The 27959-nt window shown below is 41.3% G+C and overlaps 2 protein-coding genes across 3 annotated transcripts in view; both read right to left on the reverse strand.

Moving 5' to 3' along the window:
* Nucleotides 1-4446, reverse strand: part of LOC123766886 (extracellular signal-regulated kinase 2) — a 149575-nt gene extending 145129 nt beyond the window's left edge. The window contains exon 1 of one of the 2 annotated variants that reach the window (XM_069307483.1): nt 4024-4446. In XM_069307483.1, the coding sequence (XP_069163584.1) occupies nt 4024-4107 (84 nt within the window). In that variant the 5' untranslated portion in view covers nt 4108-4446. The remainder of the gene's footprint in view (nt 1-4023) is intronic. The other variant, XM_045756341.2, reaches the window with a different exon arrangement.
* An 8191-nt stretch (nt 4447-12637) lies between these two features.
* kermit (PDZ domain-containing protein GIPC-like protein kermit) overlaps nt 12638-27959 on the reverse strand; it is a 78638-nt gene continuing 63316 nt past the window's right edge. The window contains exons 4-7 of the mRNA XM_045756340.2: nt 22610-22748; nt 19522-19631; nt 19315-19396; nt 12638-15520 (exon numbers count right to left, since the gene is read on the reverse strand). Coding sequence (XP_045612296.1) covers nt 15360-15520; nt 19315-19396; nt 19522-19631; nt 22610-22748 — 492 coding nt within the window. The 3' untranslated portion in view covers nt 12638-15359. The remainder of the gene's footprint in view (nt 15521-19314; nt 19397-19521; nt 19632-22609; nt 22749-27959) is intronic.

A 27959-nucleotide genomic window follows, 5' to 3' on the forward strand; every position in this document is an offset into this window, starting at 1 on the left:
TCCTAATCGATGGATTAGGATGAATTGATAATTAGAACAAGACATGATCAAAAATTATTATAATTTTTTCTATATCCCTACAAGCTTACAACCTACAAGCTACTTATTGACCTACAAGCTTTGATCATTTTATGGTTTAATTACGTTTTCTTCATCTCGGTGGGTTTGATGTGTTCATGTTTTTTACGCTCCCTCAATCCGTTTCTGCCCTCGTCTGACATTTAAAATCTACCCGCACATATCTCAACATAAACTACGTTAGCATTAAACTCTTGTTAACCCTGAATACTGACCTTCGTGTGCGTACACATGCAGCATTGTTGTATTTACAGATATACTGTGTGGCTCTAATATTGTATTTATTACATATGCTGATTAAATTACAAATAAAATATAGGCACTGTCGACGGGGCAATGCGCGGTTTCTGCCCACTCCACTGGTAAGGTAATTAGGTTGTCTGTGGACTGGCAGCCTCATTAAGGCCACAATCTCATTTATAACCAAGAATACTTGAATTGCCAACAAACTCGAGTAGTAAACTTTAAGAGATAATTACATCTGGGTTTAAATTCCCTTTATATAGGGAAGACTGGGGACGAACACCCACGGCGACAACTATAAAAACTGGTAACACTTCCAACGACCTTTTTGTCCACACGTCAGAAAGCTCAGATTGACTGGCCAGTTTTTTGTTTTTTACCAATTTACTATTTCCAGGTGCAAGAATTTGACTAGGGAAAGATTGTGGATTTTGTTCAGATACAAATAAAAACTTAATTGGGCATTAGCCGTGGTCTTTCTCGTTGGATCCAGTTGTTACGTATAATTAATGCAGTTAACTGACAAAACATTTCTTAATACCATGAAAATCTGCGTGTGATTCAGCCGTGCCCACAGTGTGTGTAGCCTACCATGTGAAAACCAGTACAAGCGTGAAGGATTAAAGTGGTGTTTACCTCCTTTTACAGGTACAGTAACTAGCCCCGTGTCTCCGATGATGCTGTTTTAGATTCAGCTAAAGTGAACAAAAAGTTGCAAGGAGCACGGGCTATGGTGAGTGCGTGGTGAACTTACCTGGCACAGGAGTGAGGCTGTAGGCGTCTTGGAGCTAATATATTTCTTATGGGTAAAACGTTTACCCATAAAGTCTACTCATTTGAGTTTCTCTACTCGGCATATAGAGGGCTTTTGTTTACCTCTGTCATCTTCAAATATTTCCAAGACAACTGAATGTAAATGGTTCTCTCAAGGGAAAGATAATATTGAAGGATATTTTATATTACCGACGCTTCTAGATACGAAATATTGCACTAGATGTAATGTACTCTATTGCCCATATATAGAACATTTTTGCTTTGCTTTCTTTGTAAAATCTTACTAATAATGAATCCCAAACCCCTTTAAAAATCAAATTCGCAATTTCAACTTTGTAAATAAGGATTAAGACAAGCGTTTACCTGCACAGTAACTATTTGATTTTAAATTTACTATTCATTGTCTCCCTAGAAATTTACTGTAGTTTCGAAGGTTTTATTTTTGCGAAATCGGTGAACAGTCAAGTCTCAACATAACTAAAGTCATAAGAAAATTTAAGGTCTGTCTGAAATCCATATCACTTTTTATTTTTACTCCTAATATTCCCCACTCAGTATTATAATTTAATTCATTTTGTCGGGGACAAGAAGCGCGTGTCTATTTACTTTAAAAAATTGCCTCTAGGTCCTCCCAAGGCTCCTAACCCTCCCTAGGTTGTAACCCACAACAGTCGTCTAACTCTCAGATACCTCTTTACTGCTAGGTGAATAGAAGCGTTAGAGGGAAGAAATTGTGCCAACTATTTTTTCCCCGTCCAGGAATCAAACCCGGGATGCCCAATTGTGAGTCGAAAACGAAGCCAGGTGATCATTACCCAACACCCCATTAATATCCGAGGCATACCAAATAGCCAAAACAATCACAGGGGAACATTAGGGAAGCCTTCTTATACATCATTGAATGCAAGTGTCAGAATTTACAGTCTCCGTGGTGTAGTGGTAAGACACTCGCCTGGCGTTCCGCGAGCGCTGTCATGGGTTCGTATCCTGGCCGGGGAGGATTTACTGGGCGCAATTCCTTAACTGTAGCCTCTGTTTAACGCAACAGTAAAATGTGTACTTGGATGAAAAAACGATTCTTCGCGGCAGCGGATCGTATTCCAGGGACCTGCCCGAAACGCTACGCGTACTAGTGGCTGTACAAGAATGTAACAACTCTTGTATATATCAATATAAAAAATTGTGGAATTGTGGGGATGGGGAGGAGGAAGCTGTGAGTGTGTGCGAGGCTGGCTTGTTGTGGCCCAACAGTGCCGCGGGCGACAATCTCCTCCACCTCCTCCCAAACATCTGTTCACCTGGGCCAGTGGGAGTGGTGGCGTGTGGGGGCCTGGAAATGTTCACACTACATTACCACCACTCGTGTCTCAAGTATTCATGGCATCTTCCCGTATTATAATACACTATACTAATTTATTTGATGTTCAGGAGCCATAATAAAATGAAAATGACGGTCATGTATAAAAGCCTTGAATATTAGCAGTCACACAATCAACAACTATTTCGAAGTAAATATAATATTGAATATAATTACAATACCATCGCCTCTGATTATTTATATAGAAATAGGTACAGTGGGTGTGTGAGAGACCATAACACTGGTGTTCTTACATTCCTGCAAAGCCACTAACTCATGGCGTTCTGGGCAGATACTGAAATATTCACTTTAATTAAGCCTAATCGAAAACGCATTCCGGTTATCGGGGTTATCTACATCTTCATTGTTACAAAATAAAATATTAATTTACAAATTTTCATCGCAAGACCTACTAGAAGGCGCATCTTGGCTTTGTTCTCTAGTCACAATCAGGAATGTCCCGGGTTCGATTCTTTGCGGGACAAATGGTTGAGCATGTTTCCTTTCACCTAATACCTCCGTCCACCTGGCATAAAATAGGTACCCCGAGAGTTGGGTAACTGTTGCGGGTTGCATCATGAGGGTGATCAGTAGCATAACCATGGGGAAGAGGGGCCTAGATAAAAGCCTGAAGTGTATATACTGGTATACACGGGCTTTCTGTCCCTCGACAATGGAAATTATAATGACAATTAGGCCTATTGCTTTATGTTTATAACAAAGTAACATTACCAAGCTGGCCGTGTTCAACTAGACTAATTTAGCTGGTGTGATCTCGCCCAAAGATATCCATTATTATACCATGCAGTGCTTATAATGTACTTTATGTCTAATGACCATATAGGAGACAACTTAACAGAAACATTAACATGACAGCCAGGCCCCTGGGGGCGGCCGAGGGCCAGCCAGAGACCCCTGGGGGCGGCCGAGGGCCAGCCAGAGACCCCTGGGGGCGGCCGAGGGCCAGCCAGAGACCCCTGGGGGCGGCCGAGGGCCAGCCAGAGACCCCTGGGGGCGGCCGAGGCCCAGCCAGGGCCCCTGGGGGCAATGCTCACATGGTATACATTCCTCACTTGCCAATTCTTGCCATCCATCGCTAGGGCCAGGACAACACAGGCACCAGCACCTCCACGTCTCGCAAACTTTTCCATCCAATATTTACATCAACTTTAATACCACTCCCCCAATGGTTTAGCAACAGTTGTACACAAAAGGGGGTCTATTCTAAGTCTCATAATATCTAAGCGTTGTAGGAGTGGGGTATGTATGGCCATGCCCTGGGCATCGACCCACCAAACAGGTTGATAAGTCACTTGCAAAACTCAGAATTCTGCCTTGTCTAGTCGAAGAAACCTCGAAGATTAAGATCAGCGTTACGGTTAAATTTTATATATCCCAAGATTAACAGCATCCTCACACACTTTCTTAGACGAAAAAGTCAGGCAATTACCTCCTGGCAGATAAATGGTTCACGTAAAATATAAGTTGACAACCAGTCAGTTGCCAGAGGCCGGGTGGACTCTGGAAAAACAAAGGCAATTCACTTTTATAAATGTAAAGTTAACACTCACCCCTTTGCCAATCCTGCGACGGATCTCGTACTTCTTGGTGATGTGAGTGTCTATCTCAGTGATGCCTTCCCCCTTGTCACCCATGTTGACAATACCGTTAAGGGAGATTGCAACGCCACGTTCAAGTCAGTGCGGGAGGTGCGCCACCTGTGGTCCTCCCTCCACCATTGTTTGTCTCACACAGCTGACCCGACCCGCTGCAGTCTCATCCCTTCCACCGTCAAACTAGTTCCTCGCACTTCGTCCAACAAAACCGTTCATTCGCAACTGTTATTCTCTTTCAAAATATTGCATTATGGAAACTGATGATGTTTATCTATCCAAATATGATCGTTTGAGCAAGCTTCTGTTTTGTAGATGAATGGCTGCCTTGGGCGGAGGAGCACACAGCTTACGCTGCCCGTCCGCGTTGTCATGGCAACGCGTGTGTAAACAGCTGATCCTGAAATTCTGTAGTGAGTCACATGTCAGCAAATATTTAACTAGAATCTTGGATTTTGTTTGATATATGAAATTCCAATAATGATTAATAGTCATTGGCAATAACATTCGAAAATCTACGTTGCGACTTATCATAAATATAAGCTGTATTTTTGTTTATATATTTTCTTAAACAGTATATTCCCGTAAAGCCACCAACATTCATAGTGTTTCGGGCAAGTCTTAAATAAGCCCGATACGGTTTACAACGTTAAATATTGCCAGTATATTACACTATTATCTAGGGTCCTGTAGCACAGTGGTATACGTCCACGACTCTCCCTCGAAACACCCAGGTTCACTCCCTGGTCAGAACAAACGTTGAGCAAGTTTCCTTTCACCACATGAGGCATCGGGTGAAAATCGTGACCAACCGTTCTTGAAAAGTCTAGTCGACAAAATTAAAATTGTACACTCTTTAAGTGCAGGGCCTCTTGCGTTTTGCTAAGGTACAACTTAGCATCCTTAGAAGCAGAAGGAAAGGGACTTAGGAAGGATTATATACCCTGTTGCGAGTACTGGATAATTTGATACCATACTATCATTGATTAGTTGGAGCAGTGGCCGCTTTGACAATTGGTAGTCAGAAAATTTTCAAATAAACATTTAAAATTAACTTATGTTTGTCTTACACAAGTATTGCACTGATTCACATAGTTATCCCTCACAAGACTATATTTTTTAGATGTATAAAAAGCCACGCTCCGACGGTGTTGTCATAACACTACATCAGAGTACTTTATGGGCATGTTTCTTTTCGCCTAATACCTTCGTCCACCTGGCATAAACTAGGTACCCTGGTGCCTAAAATAGGCATAAACTAGGTACCCTGGTGCCTAAAATAGGCATAAACTAGGTACCCTGGTGCCTAAAATAGGCATAAACTAGGTACCCTGGTGCCTAAAATATGCATAAACTAGGTACCCTGGTGCCTAAAATAGGCATAAACTAGGTACCCTGGTGCCTAAAATAGGCATAAACTAGGTACTCTGGTGCCTAAAATAAGCATAATATAAGTGGGGTCCCATATGAACAACGGGCGGAGTGTCCCGCTTCTCTGTGTATACACAGAGTTGAGTCTAGTCCTGGACAATCTTCAGGACTAAAGTATACTTGATGGTTGGTCAGTGAACTATTATGGTGGCCTTAATAACCTTACAGAGGTTGGTTTTGGCAACACAGTTGTCAAGATTAATTGGCAAGCACAGAAGGGACGACACGAGCCCTGGGAACAAAGTCTCCAGGCAACATCTCCAGGCATCATCAGCCTTCAGACTTACCCACACTGGCACCTGCACAGCTGAAAACCAAGGGTGTTTTGGGGGCAGTAACCGGCCGAGCGAGCAAGGAATCTTAAGTGCCGAATCGATGAAACACAGTAGCGACTACAAACCAAAACAGGAAACTTCGAGGCTTCGGACGCAGCTCGTCCTCACACATTCGATAAATGTCCATTAATCCAGCCAGCAAACATGCACCAAACACTGTTTATGAATGGAAAACACCTCACACACACAAGACGGACCGGTAATGTTGCTGAAACAGTTCATCACTGCGAATACAAATAATTGACAACAGAACCAAATTAACCTAAAAGTACCAAGCCATTGACCACATTCAGGACCGCTCCAGTGCCAGTTAAGTCCACTACGGGCTCACCATAGCCCGTGCTATTTGCCCCGCTCCTGTGCCAGGTAAGTTACGGGCTCACCATAGCCCGTGCTACTTGGAACTTGTTCAGAGTAGCTGAATCTATAACAACAACCAAGCCATTACGATTATATAGCACCGGGAAGGATTCAGGATAAGGATTTGGGATGAGACGGGGGGGGAAAGAGAGAATGGTGCCCAACCACTTGGACGGTCAGGGATTGAACGCCGACCTTCGCCCTACCGTCCAGCCAAAGTGGTTGGGTGGGCCAAGGCCTTATGTCATAAAACAGGAAGCGCAAAGGAGACTATGCCAGCAACTGTAGGGGACCGCGGGCACTCGTATCAAAGTGCAAGAGAGGGAACGTATAGTAACTCACATATGGGCGAAAAATATATCGTACCCATAAGAGGCATGCCGGAGACAACAGGTAAAGCCATCGGGGTATAAACAAACCCACCACACCTCCCGAGACACTACACACACACGGGAGACATCTCCCGTCACGCAGGGTGCACTCGCACCTCCACAGATCTCCAGTATCAGCTCTTGATACTGGTAATGGCTCAAAAGGGCCACCACTTACGGGCTATTCATGCCCGTGCCACCTTTTGGATGGCTTAATCTTCGTCAATCAACTATATACACACAGCAGACGCTGGCCCGTCTCCCTGCCTTCACCTGTCCTCAGGCTACACGACACCATAATAAGCGGCACAGCAAGGTTACCTTGAGTTTACGGGCTATTCATGCCCGTGCCACCTCTTGGGTGGCTTAATCTTCATCAATCGTTACCTTGAGATAATTTCGGGGCTTAGTGTCCCCGCGGCCCGGTCCTCGGCCAGGCCTTCTTTTTGTTACACACCCCCATGAAGCAGCTATCTAACTCCCAGGTACCTGTTTACTGCTAGGGGAACACGGGCATTAGGGTGAAAGAAACTCTGCCCATTTGTTTCCATCTCTATTCTGGGATCAAACCCGGAACCTTAGGACTACGAATCCCGAGCGCTGTTCACTCAGCCGTCAGTCCCCTTAAACCCCGAAACTGGACCAAACAACCCGGAGGTCTAAGTAATGTAAGTTGTTGTTTTAGATCCAGCTACTGGGAACAAAAAACTTGCAAGTAGCACGGGCTATGGTGAGCCCGTAGTAGACTTACCTGGCACAGGAGCGGGGCTGTAACTCTGTGGTAATTTAAGTGCTGGAGGGGTTTATATACTGTGCGCGCGCGCTCATTCAGCTAAAGACACTGAAATGTAGATTCAATTTTTGGTGTACCGGTGTGTGTATCTGCGCGCACATGTGTAATTACCTAAGTGTAATTACAGGACGAGAACTACGCTCGTGGTGTAGTGCGCATGCGCGCAGTTTACTTTAAACCCGGACTATGTTCAGAGGCTAAATTCTAGTTGCTGGTCAGTCAGTATAAGCCAGTGCCATAGCCTTAATAGTCCTCATAAGCTCAACACCATGAAGTTAGTTTAGTTTAGTTTTGGTTACGTAAGTGCCAAAACACTGGTGAATTTTAAAATCCAGCTTGATGAAATCATCAGGACAAATAGGGTGGAGGGACCATTGACAAGCCGCCGGCTTCGTGTCCTCGTCGAGGCTACCAGAGATATAGTTGCCCTCAGGTAAGCAATTCTCAAAGGGCACCAAGCAGGGGAGACTATGCATGTAAAACCATCAGTATTGCTGGATATTAAATAGACGGCCCTCAGGTAAATACCCCCTCAAGAGAAATATGGGGTTATAGAGCCAGCAGGGATTACCGTAATGAGGTTACATAGTGGGACTGTGTGAGACTAGGTGTCACCACCCAGGCCTAGGCTTGAGTCACACAAGGTCACAAAGAGAGAGAGAGTGAGTGAGTGAATATGTATGTGTGTGTGTGTGTGTAATTACCTAAGTGTAGTTACAGGATGAGAGCTACGCTCGTGGTGTCCCGTCTTCCCAGCACTCTGTCATATAACGCTTTGAAACTACTAACGGTCTTGGCTTCCACCACCTTCTCACCTAACTTGTTCCAACCGTCTTCCACTCTGCGAAAATGAATTTTCTTATATTTCTTCGGCATCTGTGTTTAGCTAGTTTAAATCTATGACCTCTTGTTCTTAAAGTTCCAGAACAGGGAAATCTTCCCTATCGATTTTATCAATTCCTGTTACTATTTTGTATGTAGTGATCATATCACCTCTTTTTCTTCTGTCTTCTAGTTTTGGCATATTTAATGCCTCTAACCTCTCCTCGTAGCTCTTGCCCTTCAGTTTTGGGAGCCACTTAGTAGCATGTCTTTGCACCTTTTCCAGTTTGTTGATGTGCTTCTTAAGATATGGGCAGGTTATCTTGAGATGATTTCGGGCCTTTAGTGTCCCCGCGGCCCGGTCCTTGACCAGGCCTCCACCCCCAGGAAGCAGCCTGTGACAGCTGACTAACTCCCAGGTACCCATCTACTGCTAGGTAACAGGGCACCACACAACCGCTGCATATCCTAGCTTTGGCCTAACAAAAGTCGTGAACAATTTCTTTAGTATATCGCCATCCATGTATTTAATAGCAATTTTGAAGTTAGAAAGCGTGGCATAAGCTCCTCGCACAATATTCTTTATGTGGTCCTCAGGTGATAGTTTTCTATCTAGAACCACCCCTAGATCTCTTTCTTTATCAAAATTCTTTAAAGATTTATCACATAATATATAGGTTGTGTGAGGTCTATGTTCTCCTATTCCACATTCCATAACATGGCATTTATTAACATTAAATTCCATTTGCCAAGTGGTGCTCCATATACTTATTTTGTCCAGGTCATCTTGAAGGGCATGACAATCATCTAAGTTTCTTATCCTTCCTATAATATATATAAAAGAGTGAGTGAGTGAGTGAGTGAGAGTGTGTGTGTGAGTGTGAGTACTCACCTAGTTGTGTTTGCGGGGGTTGAGTTCTGGCTCTTTGGTCCCACCTCTCAACCGCCAATCTACTGGTGTACAGATTCCTGAGCTTTTTGAGCTCTCATATCTACATTTGAAACTGTGTATGGAGTCGGCCTCCACCACATCAGTTCCTAGTACATTCCGTTCCCTAACTACTCTGACACTGAAAAAGTTCTTTCTAATGTCTCTGTGGCTCATTTGGGTACTCAGCTTTTACAGCTTTTGATGTAAGCACCAGCCCAGTGCATAATTTTTATTATAAAATTAAAAAAAAAATGAGTCATCCTCATAAATACATATAGAAAACTTAGGGAATTTAATTAAGAAAAACAAGCACAAAATTCTAAGTACTCACCTAATTGTACTTCTGGAGGTTAAGCTTTGGTTTTTTGGTCCTGCCTCTCAACTGTCAATTAATTGGTGTACACTTTGAGGTTATTGGGTTCTATCACATCAACCTTTGAAACTGCATGGAGTCTGCCTCCACCACATCACTTCCTAATGCATTCCATTTATTAACAACTCTGACACTGAAAAAGGTCTTTTTAATGCCTCTGTGGACCATTTAGGTAATCGGCTTCCACTGGTGTTTCCAGAGCGAGAACCACCCTTGTTAAACATTTTTTCTTTATCAACCCCCGTCAATTCCTGAGAATTTTATACAGTACGCTATGTGATAATCATGTCTCCCCGAACCATTCTGTCTTCCATCGATGTGAGGTGCAATTGATGTAGCCTTCCCTTGCAACTCACACCACTTAGTACTGGAACTACGGTAACCTAGTGACATACCTCTGAACCTTCTCCAGCTTCGTCCAAACTATAGTTATTATACTCGAGTTGTGGCGAGCTGAGAAGTGTGATGCAATTGCACTATTTCTAGTAATGGCATTAAGCTCTTGCTCTTGTTTTTTGCCAAGCTCTCTTGCTTGTGTGGGCCTATATACACCTTATTTTCTAGCCCCACTCCCTCTCTCTCCATCCAACCACTTTGACTGGATGATAGAGTGACTGTCTCACTTTATGCAGAGCGGTGTTCAATCCCCGACTGTACAAGTGGCTGGGCACCATTCCTTTTACCTTACCCATCCCAAAATCTTCATCCTGATCCCTTTCAAGTGCTATGTAGTCACAATGACTGTCACTTTCTCCCAATGGATCCCTTCCCTCTCTTCCCCTCCCCCCCTCACGCTATGCAACCATACATCAGCAGCCATGACCTCCAGTTACCCAAATGCCAAAAGTGCTCACAACCATGAGACATGGAGCTTAAAGTATATCAAAATTCTCACCAGCAGAATTCTCACCTAGGGAGCCGGTCGGCCGAGCGGACAGCACGCGGGACTTGTGATCCTGTGGTCCTGGGTTCGATCCCAGGCGCCGGCGAGAAACATTGGGCAGAGTTTCTTTCACCCTATGCCCCTGTTACCTAGCAGTAAATAGGTACCTGGGTGTTAGTCAGCTGTCACGGGCTGCTTCCTGGGGGTGGAGGCCTGGTCGAGGACCGGGCCGCGGGGACACTAAAGCCCCGAAATCATCTCAAGATAATCTCAAGATAAAAGCATGAATGCCACCAAGGTTATGGATTGTTTTTCCATCACATTTTTTATATTTTGTTGAAAACATTGAACATTTTCTCACCATATTGATTCAAAACAAAGAAATGTGTCAATGAAGGGTTCTCAGAGTAGGAGCAAACCTAAGTTGAAATGTTCTCATAAGAATTTTAAACAACAGCTAATGTAAGAGGTGGAGTGTAGTAACCCTTGAAGTCTTATGTATGATGACACACATTTATGGTAAAGTGGGAAATAATGATGATATTGAAACCTTACAAAGAATGGCAAATGCTTTTCAACATCGACAAATGCAAGACGTTGCATGTGGGGAATAACAACCCATGCGACAACTACCAAATTAAATGCATTACATTACAGCAGATTGATGAAGAAAAGGACCTTGGGGTCAAAATCCACCACACTAAAAGTTGCACAACAGGTGGGTGCAGCAGTCAGAAAAACTATCAAAACCCTTGGAATAATCAAGTGTACTTTTGACTATAAGGAAAATTAAAAATTGGTAGTAATTCAACTGTATAAATCTCTGGTGCACCCTCATTCGAATTCCTGTATCCAAGCATGGAGACCTCATCTTCAGGACATAGCTGCTCTGGAGAAAGTGCAACAGTGGGCAACAAAAATAATTCCAGAGCCAAGTCATCTCTCATATCAGGAATGGTTGATGGACACAGGGCTAACAACACTGAAAACCAGATATGACAGGGTAGATCTTATTGAAACTTTTAAACTGCTAAACAAGTTGAAGGATGTTGATCCAGACATTTTCTTCAAAATGTCAAATGTAACACAGAGCAACAGTTTTAAGCAGCTTCAAGCGTCGACCAGGAGGCCTGGTCGACGACCAGGCCGCGGGGACGCTAAGCCCTGGAAGCACCTCAAGGTAACCTTGACAAAGCCACAATGTAGAACTGAGAACAAGAGGTGCTTTTCATCCGCAGGTTTTCACAGGAGGAAGGCCAAAGGGACAGGCAACACTTAAGAGCATGCAGTGTTAACAGTAACAAGAGACCAATGACCCTGCCAACGGGCACGGATTGAGAAATGATTGACTGGGTAGAAGTTGAATAAGGAATGCCTTTGCAGGAAATAGGACAAGTGCAGATAGCCTCAGCAGCAGCAGCATCTGCATGCCCATTTAAGGAAATGCCAATATGATTGGAAATCAGCAAAACTCAAGTCTTAAATCTGCTAGAGATAAGAAACAACCAATGTTGAATTTCAACTACCACAGGATGGATAGGATTAATTGACTCCAGAACCATGAGGGCATTGTGAGAGTCAACTACACTACAACGACACAGGGATGCTGACAGTGAGAAAGCATACAAAATAGCAGAGTTTTCTGCCGTGAAGATGCTAGTCTCTGGGGGCAGGCGGCACATAGAGGTGGTCAGGGAAAAAAACAACAGTTTTTCCGTTGGCAGACTTAGATCCATCTTTGAAGACAGGAATGGAGTTGGAGTGTGAAGGAAAGCGTGCAAGGAAAAGATGTTTCAAAACTGTAGGAGGGGCAGAAGCCTTTGCCATGTGGATCAAGGTTTTGCAAAACTTTGGAAGTGGGACCCTCTATGTAGGCAAGGATGGAATGACATGAGGATTGGGTGAGGCATATAAATCAAAGCTATTATTTCTATACAGTATACTGAAAGCAACTTTCTTTGATGTCTTAAACACACAGACATTAACATTTCAATACTGTACTATACAAGCAAACTGATGTTAGCACACATTTTATAAATTATCATACTTTCCCCATGATCTAAACTTTTATTAAAAATACTTAATTGTAATTTTAAATTGTTGGCGAGTGAGAGAGGTGGAAATTGGATACTTAGCCTTTGAGTGCACCACTAATGCTCTGTGAGACCACACAATGGTTGATGAGGAATAATATGCTAATGTAAACTGATTATCCATTATAACACTGGTGCAATAAGTTAATTATATGTTTGGGGATATTAAATGCACACATATACACAAAGCTCATTATATTAACTGTACAGGGAAATGCTCATTGAGTTACATAAATACATAATACCTTACCTATGAAACAACCTGCAAATCATTTTTAAACAATGACATGAATGTTCAAGCACTTTATAATTATCATTGCAATGTCATCATGGTATCTTGCAAATCATAATATTCCTAGGAACATTCTGAAAATGCATTTGTTTGCAATTGGTTGCTTGATAAACGAATCCAAATTAGGATTCAAAAGTATAGAAAACTAATTGTCCAGTTGACAAAGATACAAGTAAATGTATCTTATTTTCTGTGAACAAGACTGCAATCTGATATATTTATGGTATATGCCAAGATAAATCCAGCTGCCTGGCCAATTCAACTCATCATGTGCCAGCGAGAGATAGCTTTGTAAATTAACAAATCAAATTTACTCTTTAAGTACTTTAGAAACTGTACTTGTGGTCGGTCTCGAGCCCATTGTTGATGTGACAATGTGCATTGAATTTTGTAACTAGTTCATCAAAATTGTAACTTGCTTAGCTAAATGAACTGTGGGGTTCAGTCCCTGAGCCCATTATGTGCCTCTGTAACCCTTTCCACTACTGTCCACAGGATGGGTATGGGGTGCATAATAAATGAACTAAATTCACTAACTCCTGAAGTATAAGTGTGGCATGATATATCTCCTTACAGGGCATAAATAATCATTCATGTTGAATGTTAAAACTTGTACTAAGAGAATGAGCTTGTTAAATTGCATATACATACTGTTGACTCAATGTTGTGTGACTGCGCAATGGTTGGTGCAGTTGGTCCACAACCATGAGGTCCTGGGTTTGATTCCCGTGACAGGACAGGAGGACAGACATGTTTGGGCACATTTCCTTTCACCTGATGTCTCTGTTAGCCGAGCAGTAAATAGGTACCAGGGGGAGGGTTAAGGAACTGTCGTAGGTTGCATTCTGGAAAAAGTTGTTACCCTAGGAAAACCTTCATATGCCTAACAGGTTTTCTATCTGTGACAATAGGAAATTTTCTGAAGAGAGTACCATACTTAAAACATCTCATTCACTTTCTCATATTTTTGCAATAACTAGGAACAAATTTTTTCTTACAGTATTTCCAAATATTGCATACAAAGTTTTCTATATTAAATAAAGACACATACAATAATAATACTTATTAAAATTTATAGTTTGTCAAAGTCATTTCAAAATTATGACAGACTTTTATTCAAAGTAGACAATTTATTTATTATACTCTGAGTTTGAAAAATACTAACTTTGATCTTGGGCACATGGGAAGCTCAAATGCAGTCCTTCGTATCTTCATTACACAGTATAATATCAGCATTTCATTGATTAAAAATAAAATTATTGCAATGTCAATTTAAATCACAATGCTAATCTACACTTTAGATAAGAATAGGATGTTGTATTTTAAAATATTAATCTATTTATATAAATTATGATGTGTGTGGTAATGCTCATGTTGCAACCTGTTCTCGCACTTTCTTACTGCAATATTGACTTATTAAATACGTGCATATATGACATACAGTGCTAAACATACTAGTTTACCTTGAAAAGCTTCATAGAAAACACCGACCTTACCTAACCTTCTTAGTATGTTAAGATAAGCATCTTATTGCTTCGTAATTACAATTATTACTTAACCTATACCTATAATAGGTTAAGTAATAATTGTAATTACGAAGCAATAAGATGCTTATCTTAACATACTAAGAAGGTTAGGTAAGGTCGGTGTTTTCTATGAAGCTTTTCAAGGTAAACTAGTATGTTTAGTATGCTACATATGCAAGTATTTAAAAAGTCAATATTGACTGTACGAAAGTGCGAGAACGGGTTGCATACATACATATAAATTTTGTTCACAACAAAAATCACCACCTAGAGAACAATCTCTAGAACATTATGTTAGATTTTGGGAAGACTCAAATTTGCTGTGAATATTTAATGAAGCTGCTATTGTTTGTGTGTTCTAATACATACAATATCATAACGTTCTATACTGTCCTGTAATCATAAGGCATGAGAGCATCAACTGACAACCACAAACAAGACATGCACAAATCTCACTCATGGCCATTTACCACTTTTTTTTAGGGAGATTAATTTGTGTACAGATACCAAGACAGATCTCTTACAAAATTCTATACAAAAAGTGGTGGTACACAAACTTGACGTACTGTTTTAAAGGCCATCATGGTGGACATTTTACTATAATATGTGAAGGTTCAATGCGTTTCTTTCTTCTCGCACAAAACACAGAATGCACACAAGACACTTTCATACCATCTATGATAATAGTTATCTTGAAAATACTTCCACACTGAATTAACTTCCCAGAAGCCACAAGCAAATATCACCCACTCTCATACTTTTGGTCATATTTTTTTCTTTGTAAGATAACTTTGATAAAATAAGTTTTGATATCCTTAACAAAAAATGAACATGTGTTTTGTTTCCTTAAAACACATGGCATTTTCCTCACTGCATTATTTTCACGCTGCAAACAGTAAGTATTTTATTACTAGAACGCTTTATCATAGGATTTTTGTTACCTAATATACAAATAAATATACTTTAGGGCTTATTATCAGTGCAGAACAAAAATAGGGAAATCACCTAATTTAAAATCCTCTTCTTGGTTGCTGTCAATTATTCTCTTTAACAACTGTCACAATTCATTATCGGTCATCACGAACTACTTCTTCAGTCTACCAGCCTTGGCATCAGTAATTGCTCCCCAAAGCTCAAAAATAAAATCATCAGTGAATCCAAATGTTTCCAAGTCAGAATCATCCACAGCTTCGGCAAATTCCATTGTGTTCTGCTTCTGCTGCCCCAGTTCCCAAATCTGAGCAGCTGCAATAAAAAAATTGATACTTTATGAATATTTGGTTACTAATTTTATAATTAATCTTTATAAAGAAAAAAAGTGTATTTACAATATTTAGGTGAAACACACACTGCAAGATGCTTTAACCTTCACATTATACAAATACTGTATATACATTATATAACAAATACATTATACAAATAAGCACAAAATACTCGGTTCAAACCAATATGGCTTCAGGCCACGTAAAATCACCAATGATGCTCTTATAACTGCTTAACCTAATATGTGCAGCTCGACAAAAATGACTACCCCCCCCCCCCCAAAGGTCAGTTTGTTAACCTACTTGATGGTTTTTGACACCGTTAACCACAATAACCACCTTCTCAAGCTCCAACACTATGGAGTCAGAGGTCACTTCCTTCAGCACTTGCAATCTTACCTCGGTGACAGTCAGCAGTGTGTTTCAGTGAACGGTGCTACTTTTCCCACTCGACTAACATTGGTATTCTACAGGGTAGTACACTGGGTCCATTCCTCTTTCTCATATATATCAATTGTCTTCCAAATATCGCACAACATTTGAAGTCAATTCTATTTGCTGATAATACAACCTTCCTTTTCCTTCATTTTCTCACATGCTAACCCACTTATTCTATATGGTGAATAGTGCACCTAGTCCATTTGTGGTTGACTGCTAACATACTTTCTCTTAACACTGACAAGACATTTTACATTTTATTTGGTAACAAGTCCAACAATCAAATTAATCTAAAAAATTAATAATGCCAAAATTGCTAGTTGGGCATTATTATCATTCATAATATTTACAATGATGTTCACAATGTTAACATTGGAGTTCACACTGACAGCAAACTAAATTTCCATTAACATATGCAAAACATTATTGAAAAAGGTTTCTAAAAAACTAGGCACTCTCTCCGAAGTCAGATACTATGTTCCTCGCCCTGCCCTAGTTACTATTATTCACTCATTTATCCATATCTCACCTATGGTATCTGTGCCTGGGGATCCACCACCCTTAATTACCTCCGACCCCTAATTACTCAACAAAAATCAGCAATCAGAACATTCGCAAATTCCAGTCCCAGACACCACTCTGCTCCCTTACTGAAATCTTTGAACATGTTCAATCTCAAGTCTCTGCACATACTCTCAAGTGTTCTCTGTATCTATAATACTCTGAACTGCAATGCCAGTCCTGACCTTAAGTGCTTCACAGAAGGCTGTAATAGATCTCACGGTCACCACTCTAGAAACAAATCTCTGATATTCCTAGATTAAGACTCGACCAAAGCAGAAATGCAATGCAAATCAAGGGTAAAAGCCTAACGTGTATGAAAACACACTGGCTTTCTGTTCCCCGACACAGTCAATTATTATTACTCTTATGTTCTCTGTACACCCATTCATGTGAATAAGGATTATTAATTATTATTATTTATACATTATTCACTTGTTAGAACATAATAATAAATAATAATAATAATAATAATAATAATAATAATAATAATAATAATACTACACAGTGAGTAATCACACTAACGGGATGTATCAAAGAGAAAATTATTTTCTCTCAGTGTGTGGGAACACCCACTGCATAGGATCGAATCCTCATAATGGCTCCTACCTATTTTCTCAATAATAATAATAATAATTAGATAATAGATAAAACGGCATAATAAGATAATACAATAATAAGATTAAGAATACGGTAATGCTTGATTAGTAGTTTTATACAAAATGTAATACAGCATAATCAATATACAGTATTTACTGTACTTGTTTATAAATAAATACTATTGATATTATTATACTTACTGTACTATGAAGCTAAAATATTATTTGAGGTGTACACCGAGATATCAAAGGTTTTGTAAGTTACAAGAAAGACACAAAGTACAGTACTGTACTTAAAACTAGTAATTGAGTTACCTGTATAGAGAGAATTTGCAGGAATTTTTACATTAATGTACAGTGGAACCTCAGTTGACGAAGGTCCTTACTTATGAATTTTTCGGTTTACGAGCTCAATTTCTTTGTAAAATTCGACTCGGTATACGAGCTTTGCCTCGCTTGGAGAGTTTGTCAATATGCGTATGGGCACCAGGAACCAAGTGCGTGGTTCCTGGTGGCACTGGCGAGGTGTGCTTCAGTTTATCAGTGTTTCCCGCCTAGTGATGAACGTGCTTGAATTCTTTGTGAAGAATTTAATTGTTTTTGTGCTTTTTTGGTTTCTGAATATAAAAATAATTATTATATATCATGCCATGGGTTCCAAGAAAATCAGTGGTAAAGTTCAACCTAAGACAATAGTTGAGGAAGATGATAGAGGAAAAATAAGAGATCATTCATAATCACAGTGAATGAATGTGATGTCTCACTACAGAAAAGCATTAAAACGTAGGGAAAAAACAAATGTCTTTAGACAGATTCTTAGTAAGACAAGCAAGCAGTGAGCCACAACCAGGTCCTAGTGGTATGCCTGCAAAACGTAGGAGGGAGAGTACCCCAGAAATATCATCACTGCTGTTATAATGGAAGGGGACTCCCCTTCCAAACACCTCTCCCCCTCTCCTCCGTCCTCATCGTCTTCCATACGCCAACAAGATTCCTCATTAAAGGCAATATATACTTGTACATACTGTAGTACAAAATGTAAGTAGTAGTAGTACAGTATGTATAAAATGTATTTTCAAGTTAATAGTTTTGGTGGATGTGAAACGGATTAATTTAATTTACATTATTTCTTACCGGAAAATTCGTTTCAGTTTACGAATTTTCGATTTACAAACTGTCTCTGGGAACGGATTAAATTTGAAAACGGAAGTACCACTGTACCAGTAATTATTATACAGTTAATATATAGCAGAGTAGACCTTTAAAATACGGAACACATTGAAGAGATTAACACAGATCACTTTTAAAAAATCTAATGTAATGCTTACTGGAGGCAACAGTCTCAAGCTCAACAAGCCACAATGTAAGATGGATAACAGATGATGATTTTTCACCAACAGTTTTAAACCCATGGCACTGCCTACCCTCCAAAGCTGTAAATGCCAAGATTCTACTGGCCACTAGAGATTGTGGCCCTTGTACTGGCTACTAGAGAATGGCCCTCAGGTAGATTTACCGAGAGTGGGATGAACCACTATTGAGCAAATTATGGGTTTGCTTCACTTTTGAGTAAGTATAGATGAGCAATTCTTTACTTCATTAGAACGGAAGTTCCATACAGTATTTTAGCATTCTATATAAGGCCACTATTTGCACGTCATGTAAACATGGAATTAGTCAGACTAGAGTTCTGTCAAAGATATTTCTAGTGTAATAGCCTATGTTTTATTACATTATCTAGGAATAGTTTCAAATCGGGCATAGTATTGAGGTCTAGGGCTTTACAAGTGTAAAGAGCACAAAAGACAGTATGTAGTGTATGTTCAGTATGTTTAGAAAATTGTGCTAAATTATACCTCCCTTCAATAGCCCAGTTGTTGGAGATGATAAAAATGGTACAATAGTGATAAAGGATCTTTGAGCAGGAGGATGGAAAGAGCAAACACTCTCTCCAAAGTGTTGATGCCTTTCATAATTTCTGATCTACCTAATGGGACGAGAAAGGATTTTGTTGGTGTTCATTTGGTGAACTACAAATGGAGTTGTAGTGTCTGGCAGGTCACTGCTTCATATTTAGTTTATGCAGAATAGGTAGATACAGTAAATGCTTTATAAATACTATTCAAGATTAAATAAATAGTGAATTTCAAACCATATAAAATAGTCTCACTTTACATACCTAGATCATTGTCATTGATGCCCATGAAATTTTCTAGCAGTGAATTAATCTTTTCAGTTGCGAATGTTGCCAAATCATCCGGCTGCAAAAATAATAGTTTTAAAATAAGGGCAAAACAAATATTTACATATTAAACTTACTGTAACAAATTTATACCAAAAACTTTTACTTGTAAAATTATTACGAATTAAGGATACTACAGCTTACCGCATCTTCCACTTCAGCTTGGCCATTAGCTTTGAAGCGTAGAGTTTGTTTGCCGCTGCCATAGCCCTTCTTACTACTGGAGCGTGGATCTGACCGTGGCCCAATATTAGCTATGTGCAGAAGAGTGTTACATTAGTGAAAACATATTATAAATACTGTACAGCATAAACGTAAAATTTGCTGCATAATAAAAATAGCTACCAAATTAATATGAATACTGTATCTTACTGCATGCTAAGTTAGTCTTCAGTCAATAAGGCACTTGCCTCATTTTTCAAAATTACAATGTCATTATCTAACATATGCAGTCAATAACATTTTCCTAATCATAATACATCTCACATTTATAGTAATTAGCATGAAGGCTGCACCATGATATGTCACTATTTTCACTAACAGCAGGGTGACAGTATTGTCCTTCAACCAGTCCTATCTTTATACAGCTCTTCATTCTAACCACTGATTTGACTACTGTACATATTTTCTCTCGTTACCCATGGCATCAATGACCTAGAAGTTATAATGGCAGTTAATTTGCATCCTTACATTTCAGTAGACAGCATAAGTTCCAGCAGTGCTACATACAAGTGATTCTCTAAATCATTCTTTTAACACCTTTTAATTTTCACTTACACTAGTAGGATGCATGGCAAGCACTCTCTCTTGCCATGCTTTCGGTTGACTATGTTAACACACTCCTGATATCTGTTAAAAGTGGCAGACTCATATTGTGTGTCGAAGCTGCATCAGAGCACCACACAAGGAATAATATTTTGTGTCAATAAGAGGTATCACGTTTTTTCTTGCCAGAGGTAATTGCTGACCATTGTTTGATTTTCTTCCTAGCCTCAAGTAGGTTTGTACTCTTGGAGGTCAGTCTGATACATTGACTGGGAAGCCTACCTTATTTCCCTTTCTTCCTTTTAGTCACAAATGTTCTATTGTTTTACAAGTGCCTTCACCACTGCCTTCTTGTGAATAAGGCAGGTTTTGCAGCAGCTGTTGTGCAACAGGCCCTGTGGGTACAGTACGTTCTTTCTCCTGACAAGCAACCAATCTGCCATCTGTGAGGTAGTAGTAGTTTTGCTAATCCACAATGCCCAAGTAGACAGTGGTGTACTTTGTTTTTCTTGTGCATTTGATGGAGAAGCATTTTGTTTCTCTCATTTATACTGTGTATGCTCACATGTCGTCCTGCGAGATTCCTTCTTGACCCTCGTCTTCCAGGTTTTCTGTTGGTAAAAGTTCACACATCTGTCAGTCCATCATCATCTGTCCTTCTGTACTTCATCACCTTTCCTCCACTGTTTTCCCCTACCCCTGTACCAAAGTGCCTTGAACTAGTGTGTACTTTAGCTTTAGTTAGTTTGCTGGGTGGTGCAACTTGGTTGTTGTTGAGCTGTTCCACATGCCTATGATCTGCAGATAGACAGTACATTTCTGCCCTATTACTTCTCTAGGAATTCCCAGTGTGTATTTTCATCCGTGTTCCTAGTGATCTTTCCTCCTGATGGTAACATCTGTGCATTTGAAGCTTAGCATCTTGCTTAGTACCGGAAGCAAATTTCTCAGATTCTGGCTCCACTACAGTAAAGGTAATTGTACATTACACTTTTCCATAATGAGTTTTTTTATGGTTATTCTTGTTTATGGGAGCAACCAAGTGGTTATGGTCAGACATAAGGGTTCAAGTATAGACCAAAAGCTCCTTGTTGTATGGTCTTGGCCTTGGGAGAGTCGGACGTACCCTAAGGAAGCAACTGAATGGGTTACTCAAACAGGAGCTTTTCAATACAGTATATTCATAGCTTAATTTTGTATTGTTTCTTGCATCATGGTATATACAGTATATCAAGGTATATGTTTTAGTAAGAGCAGAAAGTAAAACATTTGGAAAATATCAAAATTTTAACCATGCTATATATATATATTTACCTTCACTTTACACAAGGTTTTCCATGAACACATCCATCACACAGATCAGGAACCCACAGTTCCTGTTCTGTGTGACTTACGTTGTGATTCACTGATATGAATCAGTGAATTTAAGAAGGTTGAAAACACAATATAATAATAATGTTTATGCAAAATAATGTGTGCACAAGGAATATAAGAGTATGTAATGTACAATTTAAAGGTCCCGGTAACACAGTTGGGTTCGTTCTTGACTCGCAATCAAGAATTCCGGGTCTGAATCCCGTGCGGGATAGAAATGGTTGGGCGCATTTCCTATCGGTAAGTACCCAGGAGTTAGTCAGCTTGTTGTGGGGTTGCATCCTAGGTGGGGTCAGTAATTCGATCTTGGGGGGGAACTCGATATAAGCCTAACGTGTATGAATACAGTCTATCGTCCTGTCCCCTAACACAATGAATTATTATTATTATAAAATTGTGGGGACAGGAGTTACACATGCTAATGAAGCCACTATTACGTAAAGTGTTTCGGCAAAACTTAAAATAATATAGAACAAAATTTAACTTAAGGTGTGAGGAAGGGTAAAACAATATTAATTTAAAAAAGACGTAAGCTAAGAAAATGAGAACATTCACGGAAAATGAATGAATACAAAAAAGGTGATACTTAAGGATGACAGGCATAGACTATTTCACTATGGAGTCAGTAGTTCTAGCAACAGTACAGTAGTTTATTTACATTAAAATCAGAATGGAAATACAAGGTGTAATTTAGAAAAGAAACTGGATGCTCTCACAACATTTTCTTGGAACATAACTGAATATAGGGTAATATAGTATGATTAAAGTGTAATGGGACAACACTTGTAAATAAAATAGTAACGATTCTTCGCGGCAGGGGATCGTATTCCAGGGACCGTAGGATTAAGGACTTGCCCGAAACGCTACGCGTACTAGTGGCTGTACAAGAATGTAACAACTCTTGTATATATCTCAAAAAAAAAACAAGGATCATAAAGCACATGAGTAAAAACTTTATGAAATTTAAATTATATAATCCTCAATGATCTGCCCTACTTCTTAGATTCTGTCAGTAGTAAGACAATAAAAATCCTTTCATCAATATTAAACTTTATCGAAAGGCTAAATTAAGCACACAAGTAAAAGTTCTTACCAAAGCCAGCCTTAAGAGGTTCAACTAAACGCATGACAAAAGTGGTACCCCGAGGAATTTCTTTCAGCATCTTGGCAACTTCATAGTGGCGGTGACCCACCAACTTTTTCCCATCAATCTTCTCTATGTGGTCACCAATCTGTGGAGATGGCAGAACACTAGATATTATATCAGCATGTATCAGACAAATAATAGCATTACAGAATATATAATACTTACTGTACTGTAATTGTAAATTAGTAAGAGGTAGATGTTGAGAGTAACAATTGATGATAGAAGTCAGTGGTCAGGGCATTTGGTATAAAATGATAAAAGTAGCCTACAAGTTACATATGCCATTGAAACTGTTCAAAAAATCCCCTGATGGCCGTCTGTAGTGTCCGTGGAAGGAAAAAATGCAGGTGCAGGACGAAGATTTGCAAGGTATTGTATTTGTAAAGTTGAACAGCCATTTTCTTGTCCTTATGTATAAAGGTATGTTTGATTATTTGTTGAATGGTTGCAATTTTTCCCACGTTTGTTTTAATTTGTAGTGCTGCTTCCAACAATTAACGTACTGTCCGTACCAAGGCAATGCATTCACCTAGTTGTGCTTGCGGGGCTTGAGCTCTGCTCTTTTGGCCTGCCTCTCAACTGTCCATCAATCTACTGTTACTAACTACTAATTTTCTCCCCCCCTCCCTAAGGAAGCAGCCTATAACAGCTGTCGAACTCCCAGGTACCTATTTACTACTAGGTAACAGGGGCATCAGGGTGAAAAACTGCCCATTTTTGTTTCTCGCCGGCGTCGGGAATCGAACCCAGGACACAGGATTGTGTGTCCAGCATGCTGTCCACACAGCCACTGGCGTCCCCATCACACCAAGGCAATGTTCGCTTTCAATCAGTCAAGACTATTTTCAACACCGTAAACCTAATGCTTGCTGTGTCCCACATGCAGTGCCTTGCATTTAATTAAAGCTACTAAATATTATTTTATCAGTCTTGACCATTTGTGAAGCTTTTGTAGGGCATTTTGCATCAATGTAATGTCCTCTTCCCTTTTATCCTATGAATAAATCTTTGCATTACTAAATCCGATGTAGATAAAATATTGTTGCCAAAACCATGGATGTAATACTAGATTTAATGCCATTGAAGTAGATTATAATCAAGGTTGTCCCCAAATTTATCTTTTGGCACTCTGCTTAATAAAACTATTTTTACTAGTAAATTATATATATACTAGTAGATTAATAGTAGTACACTATTTTCATTAAGTTTTTGTTTCTTGTCTAGTCAAATGAATTTTTGGTGTTCAGTTCCTGTGCCCATTATGTACCTCTTAACTTTTTCCACCACCATCCACAGGAGGGGTATGGATATTCATTTATTATGCATCCACCTACAGGATGCATAATAAATAACGCAGGAAGAGCGTGAGTGACGCTCCCATCAATAACGCAGGAAGAGCGTGAGTGACGCTCCCGTCAATAACGCAGGAAGAGCGTGAGTGACGCTCCCGTCAATAACGCAGGAAGAGCGTGAGTGACGCTCCCATCAATAACGCAGGAAGAGCGTGAGTGACGCTCCCGTCAATAACGCAGGAAGAGCGTGAGTGACGCTCCCGTCAATAACGCAGGAAGAGCGTGAGTGACGCTCCCATCAATAACGCAGGAAGAGCGTGAGTGACGCTCCCATCAATAACGCAGGAAGAGCGTGAGTGACGCTCCCGTCAATAACGCAGGAAGAGCGTGAGTGACGCTCCCGTCAATAACGCAGGAAGAGCGTGAGTGACGCTCCCGTCAATAACGCAGGAAGAGCGTGAGTGACGCTCCCGTCAATAACGCAGGAAGAGCGTGAGTGACGCTCCCGTCAATAACGCAGGAAGAGCGTGAGTGACGCTCCCGTCAATAACGCAGGAAGAGCGTGAGTGACGCTCCCGTCAATAACGCAGGAAGAGCGTGAGTGACGCTCCCGTCAATAACACAGGAAGAGCGTGAGTGACGCTCCCGTCAATAACACAGGAAGAGCGTGAGTGACGCTCCCGTCAATAACACAGGAAGAGCGCTGACTTTAACTAGACAAACTATGTTATCTTGAGGTTATCTTGAGATGATTTTGGGGCTTTAGTGTCCCTGCGGCCCGGTCCTCGACCAGGCCTCCACCCCCAGGAAGCAGCCCGTGACAGCTGACTAACACCCAGGTACCTATTTTACTGCTAGGTAACAGGGGCATAGGGTGAAAGAAACTTTGCCCATGTTTCTCGCTGGTGCCTGGGATCGAACCCAGGACCACAGGATCACAAGTCCAGCGTGCTGTCCGCTCGGCCGACCGGCTCCCTCCATGTCTCTCTCAATTAAACCGAAAGTGTCCTTCTCTGCTCTTCTCTTGGGGGGGTGGAGATGGGGGGTGGAAGAGGGGGGGAAGGGAGGTAGAGGGTGAGGTACACCCTGAGGGTGTCACCTTGGGGGCGGTAGAGGCCAGCAAAACACTCGCCTAACACGAGCACTCCATGCAGAACCACACCGGCGAGCGAGTCAAGCAGCGAGGCACTTTCTTTTCAAGAGTGTTGGCAGGAGGGTGACCACGACGACATATGGCGGGAACTCTCGGCGACTCGCACACTTTCTCCGCACACACCTGCACAAACGGAAGGATATGCTGCTTCACACTTTCTTGCCTCCCAAGGGGTTCTACTCCCTGCTCCTGACCTTTGTCGATGACGCACACACAATCCAGTCATCATCCTCATATACAAATACAAATATTTATTAAGGTAAAGTACATACATACAATGTGAAATACAAGAGTTGATGGATTTATAGATAGAGCTAGTACATACAATGCCTAAAGCCACTATTATTGTATTATATTAATACAGTACACGCCATCACAACTCGCATCTTCCCCTTGTGACAAACTAAGGTTTAAGTTAGATGTCAGTAATCGTGTTTACAAATATTAATATGAGAGTTAAGCGGGAGGATATTAAGATGAGAGTTAAGCGGGCGGCCGCCCACTGGCGCCGCCAAACTAAGAACGGATGGTGATATGGAGACTGACTGGGGACCGGTCACTGGGTCACGTTAATGGAGTACTTCAGTACCTTGCCTCGGTCTCCTCATCTCTTGGACTCTTACTAAAAATGGCAATCGTTCGCCACCACCATTCACGAAACCATTCTAAACGAGAAGGGAGTTGGTTGATATTGCAGGAAGAAGTGGGTAAGGGAAAAGAGAATAGGGAAAAGGTGGAAGGGAGGCCAAGATCCAGCCACCCCCGGAATACCCCATCTAGTTCTATGTATAAACAACATATTTTAAAGAAAAAAACTAAAAACTTGCACGTCTCCCCGCTGCTCCCTACCGACCCTTCCCTCCCCCTCTACCAGCACCGCCCTCTCCTCCCATGGGGGACTACTGATTGTCTTGATTATCTCAATGACTTGAGTGGCGCCAGCGTCCCACCTCTCCCCTGACCTCCCCCCACGGTGCCCCATCTCCCAGGCACTTCCCTCCTCTCCTCCCTGGATCAGTTGAGCGCAAGTCCGCACCTCACCCCCACTACCAGGTCCTTGACCACGCCTGAAGAATAAGTGCTACCCTTTCAGGCCACAGTACTTCAACCTCAGCCACATCAAAAGTGTGCTCTGGCAACCAGCAGCAGCAGCAGCAGCAGCAGCAGCAGCAGCAGCAGCAGCAGCAGCAGCAGCAGACAATTGGGCCTCACCGCTAGGAACGAACGCAGCCATCTGGTGCCGATCAAGCTGTCTGCTACTACAATATTTCACTCTTACTGCAGTGTTAAATATATACCTGCACACATGTGCGCAAGGATGGTAAGGCCAGGTAGACACCTGGATACACCAACCACTACTTCATCACGCTGTTCTATCCAGCTTTAGGTCATGTCCCCGAGGCTTAATACAGCAGGCAAACGGGGTTATTTGGCTTTGAGAAAATTCCCCATCTAGCCTTGTGGATAGTAAAGTGGTATTGGCAGGCCTGCTCTCTGTAGTGGTCCTTCCGGCTCTTGAAGTAAATACTCTCATCTCAACAATTCTAACGTAAGATGATCGTATAATCTAATGCTGTCGGGAGACCTTCTTGCGGGCCGCTTCAAGCACCAGTCTTTTGGATGTTAAGCCCTCACAAGACAAGCCTGGCTCCAAGCCAGGCTTGGGGACTAGAAGACCTCTGGGAAAACACTGCAGGTAAACCCCATCGTCACTTTTAAAGTAGACAATATAACACTTGAGAGAACAACCAACGATAAGCAGGAACATAATAGTGAAGCTTTTATTGCCACCATGGTCAACACATCATTGTTCTTCAGTTACTTCACCGACACCACAGATCAAGCTCAAGACCACACAGTGGTAGCGAGAGTGGTACACCACTCACGCAACAACCATTCCCATCTGGTATCATCCCATTGTTGGAGCCAAGAGGTCTGTTAGGCTAATCGTTGCCACTACTAAGTATGCCCAACAAATCCATCAACGGAGAAATAGTCCTGCAGCCTGGAGGGTTGCCAACGTCGTTCCAATATTCAAGAAGGAGGGGGGGGGGGGCGACAGTTTCACTGGCTTTGAAGCAAGATTAAGAAAGGTTAAATTCCATTTTTTTTGTTTAGAAAAGTGAAGAATAAGAGGTGATATAATAAAGTATAGAAAGGGATGCATGAGACCACAGACATCATGCTAAGCTGTTAAATACAACACAATAGAATGAAAAACAATGGATATAAATTGAACAAGTCTAGATAGAGAAAAAACCTGGGAAAATGTTTCTTTGGTTTTGAAAATGGAACAAATTACCTGATAAAGCAGGGGACGCGGGAACGCTGAACCAGTTCAAGCTGTCAAGCTAAGGTTAGACACGCGTTTGGTTGCGCGCAAATACCACAAAGCTCGCATGAACCAATATAATAGACCATATGCAATTCTCTCTCTTCATACGAGTGAGATAGTGAGAGACTAGTTAATGGGGATTACAGCATAACACCAAGACATTTCGCTGTGGAAAGTTGGAGAGTTGGGCTGGCGGGCGGAGGTTTGCCAGAGTCGAGGGTGGACAACCCCAGCCCACCTCGACCCCCAGCCCACCTCGACCCCCAGCCCACCTCGACCCCCAGCCCACCTCGACCCCAGCCCACCTCGACCCCCAGCCCACCTCGGCAGGAAGTACTGTCAGGTAATACTACACACCACCACCTCACAGATCCTGCCTCTCGTACACGGTGCTATAAGCACCACAAAAGCTCTCGGTAACACTTCAACTGGTAGAAGGCCCACTGAACTCTCAAACCACAGCTAAGACCTCACAAACCACAGCTAAGGCCTCACAAACCACAGCTAAGGCCTCAC

The sequence above is a fragment of the Procambarus clarkii genome, chromosome 60 (assembly GCF_040958095.1).
Source record: "Procambarus clarkii isolate CNS0578487 chromosome 60, FALCON_Pclarkii_2.0, whole genome shotgun sequence".
Classification (NCBI taxonomy): Eukaryota; Metazoa; Arthropoda; class Malacostraca; order Decapoda; family Cambaridae; genus Procambarus; species Procambarus clarkii.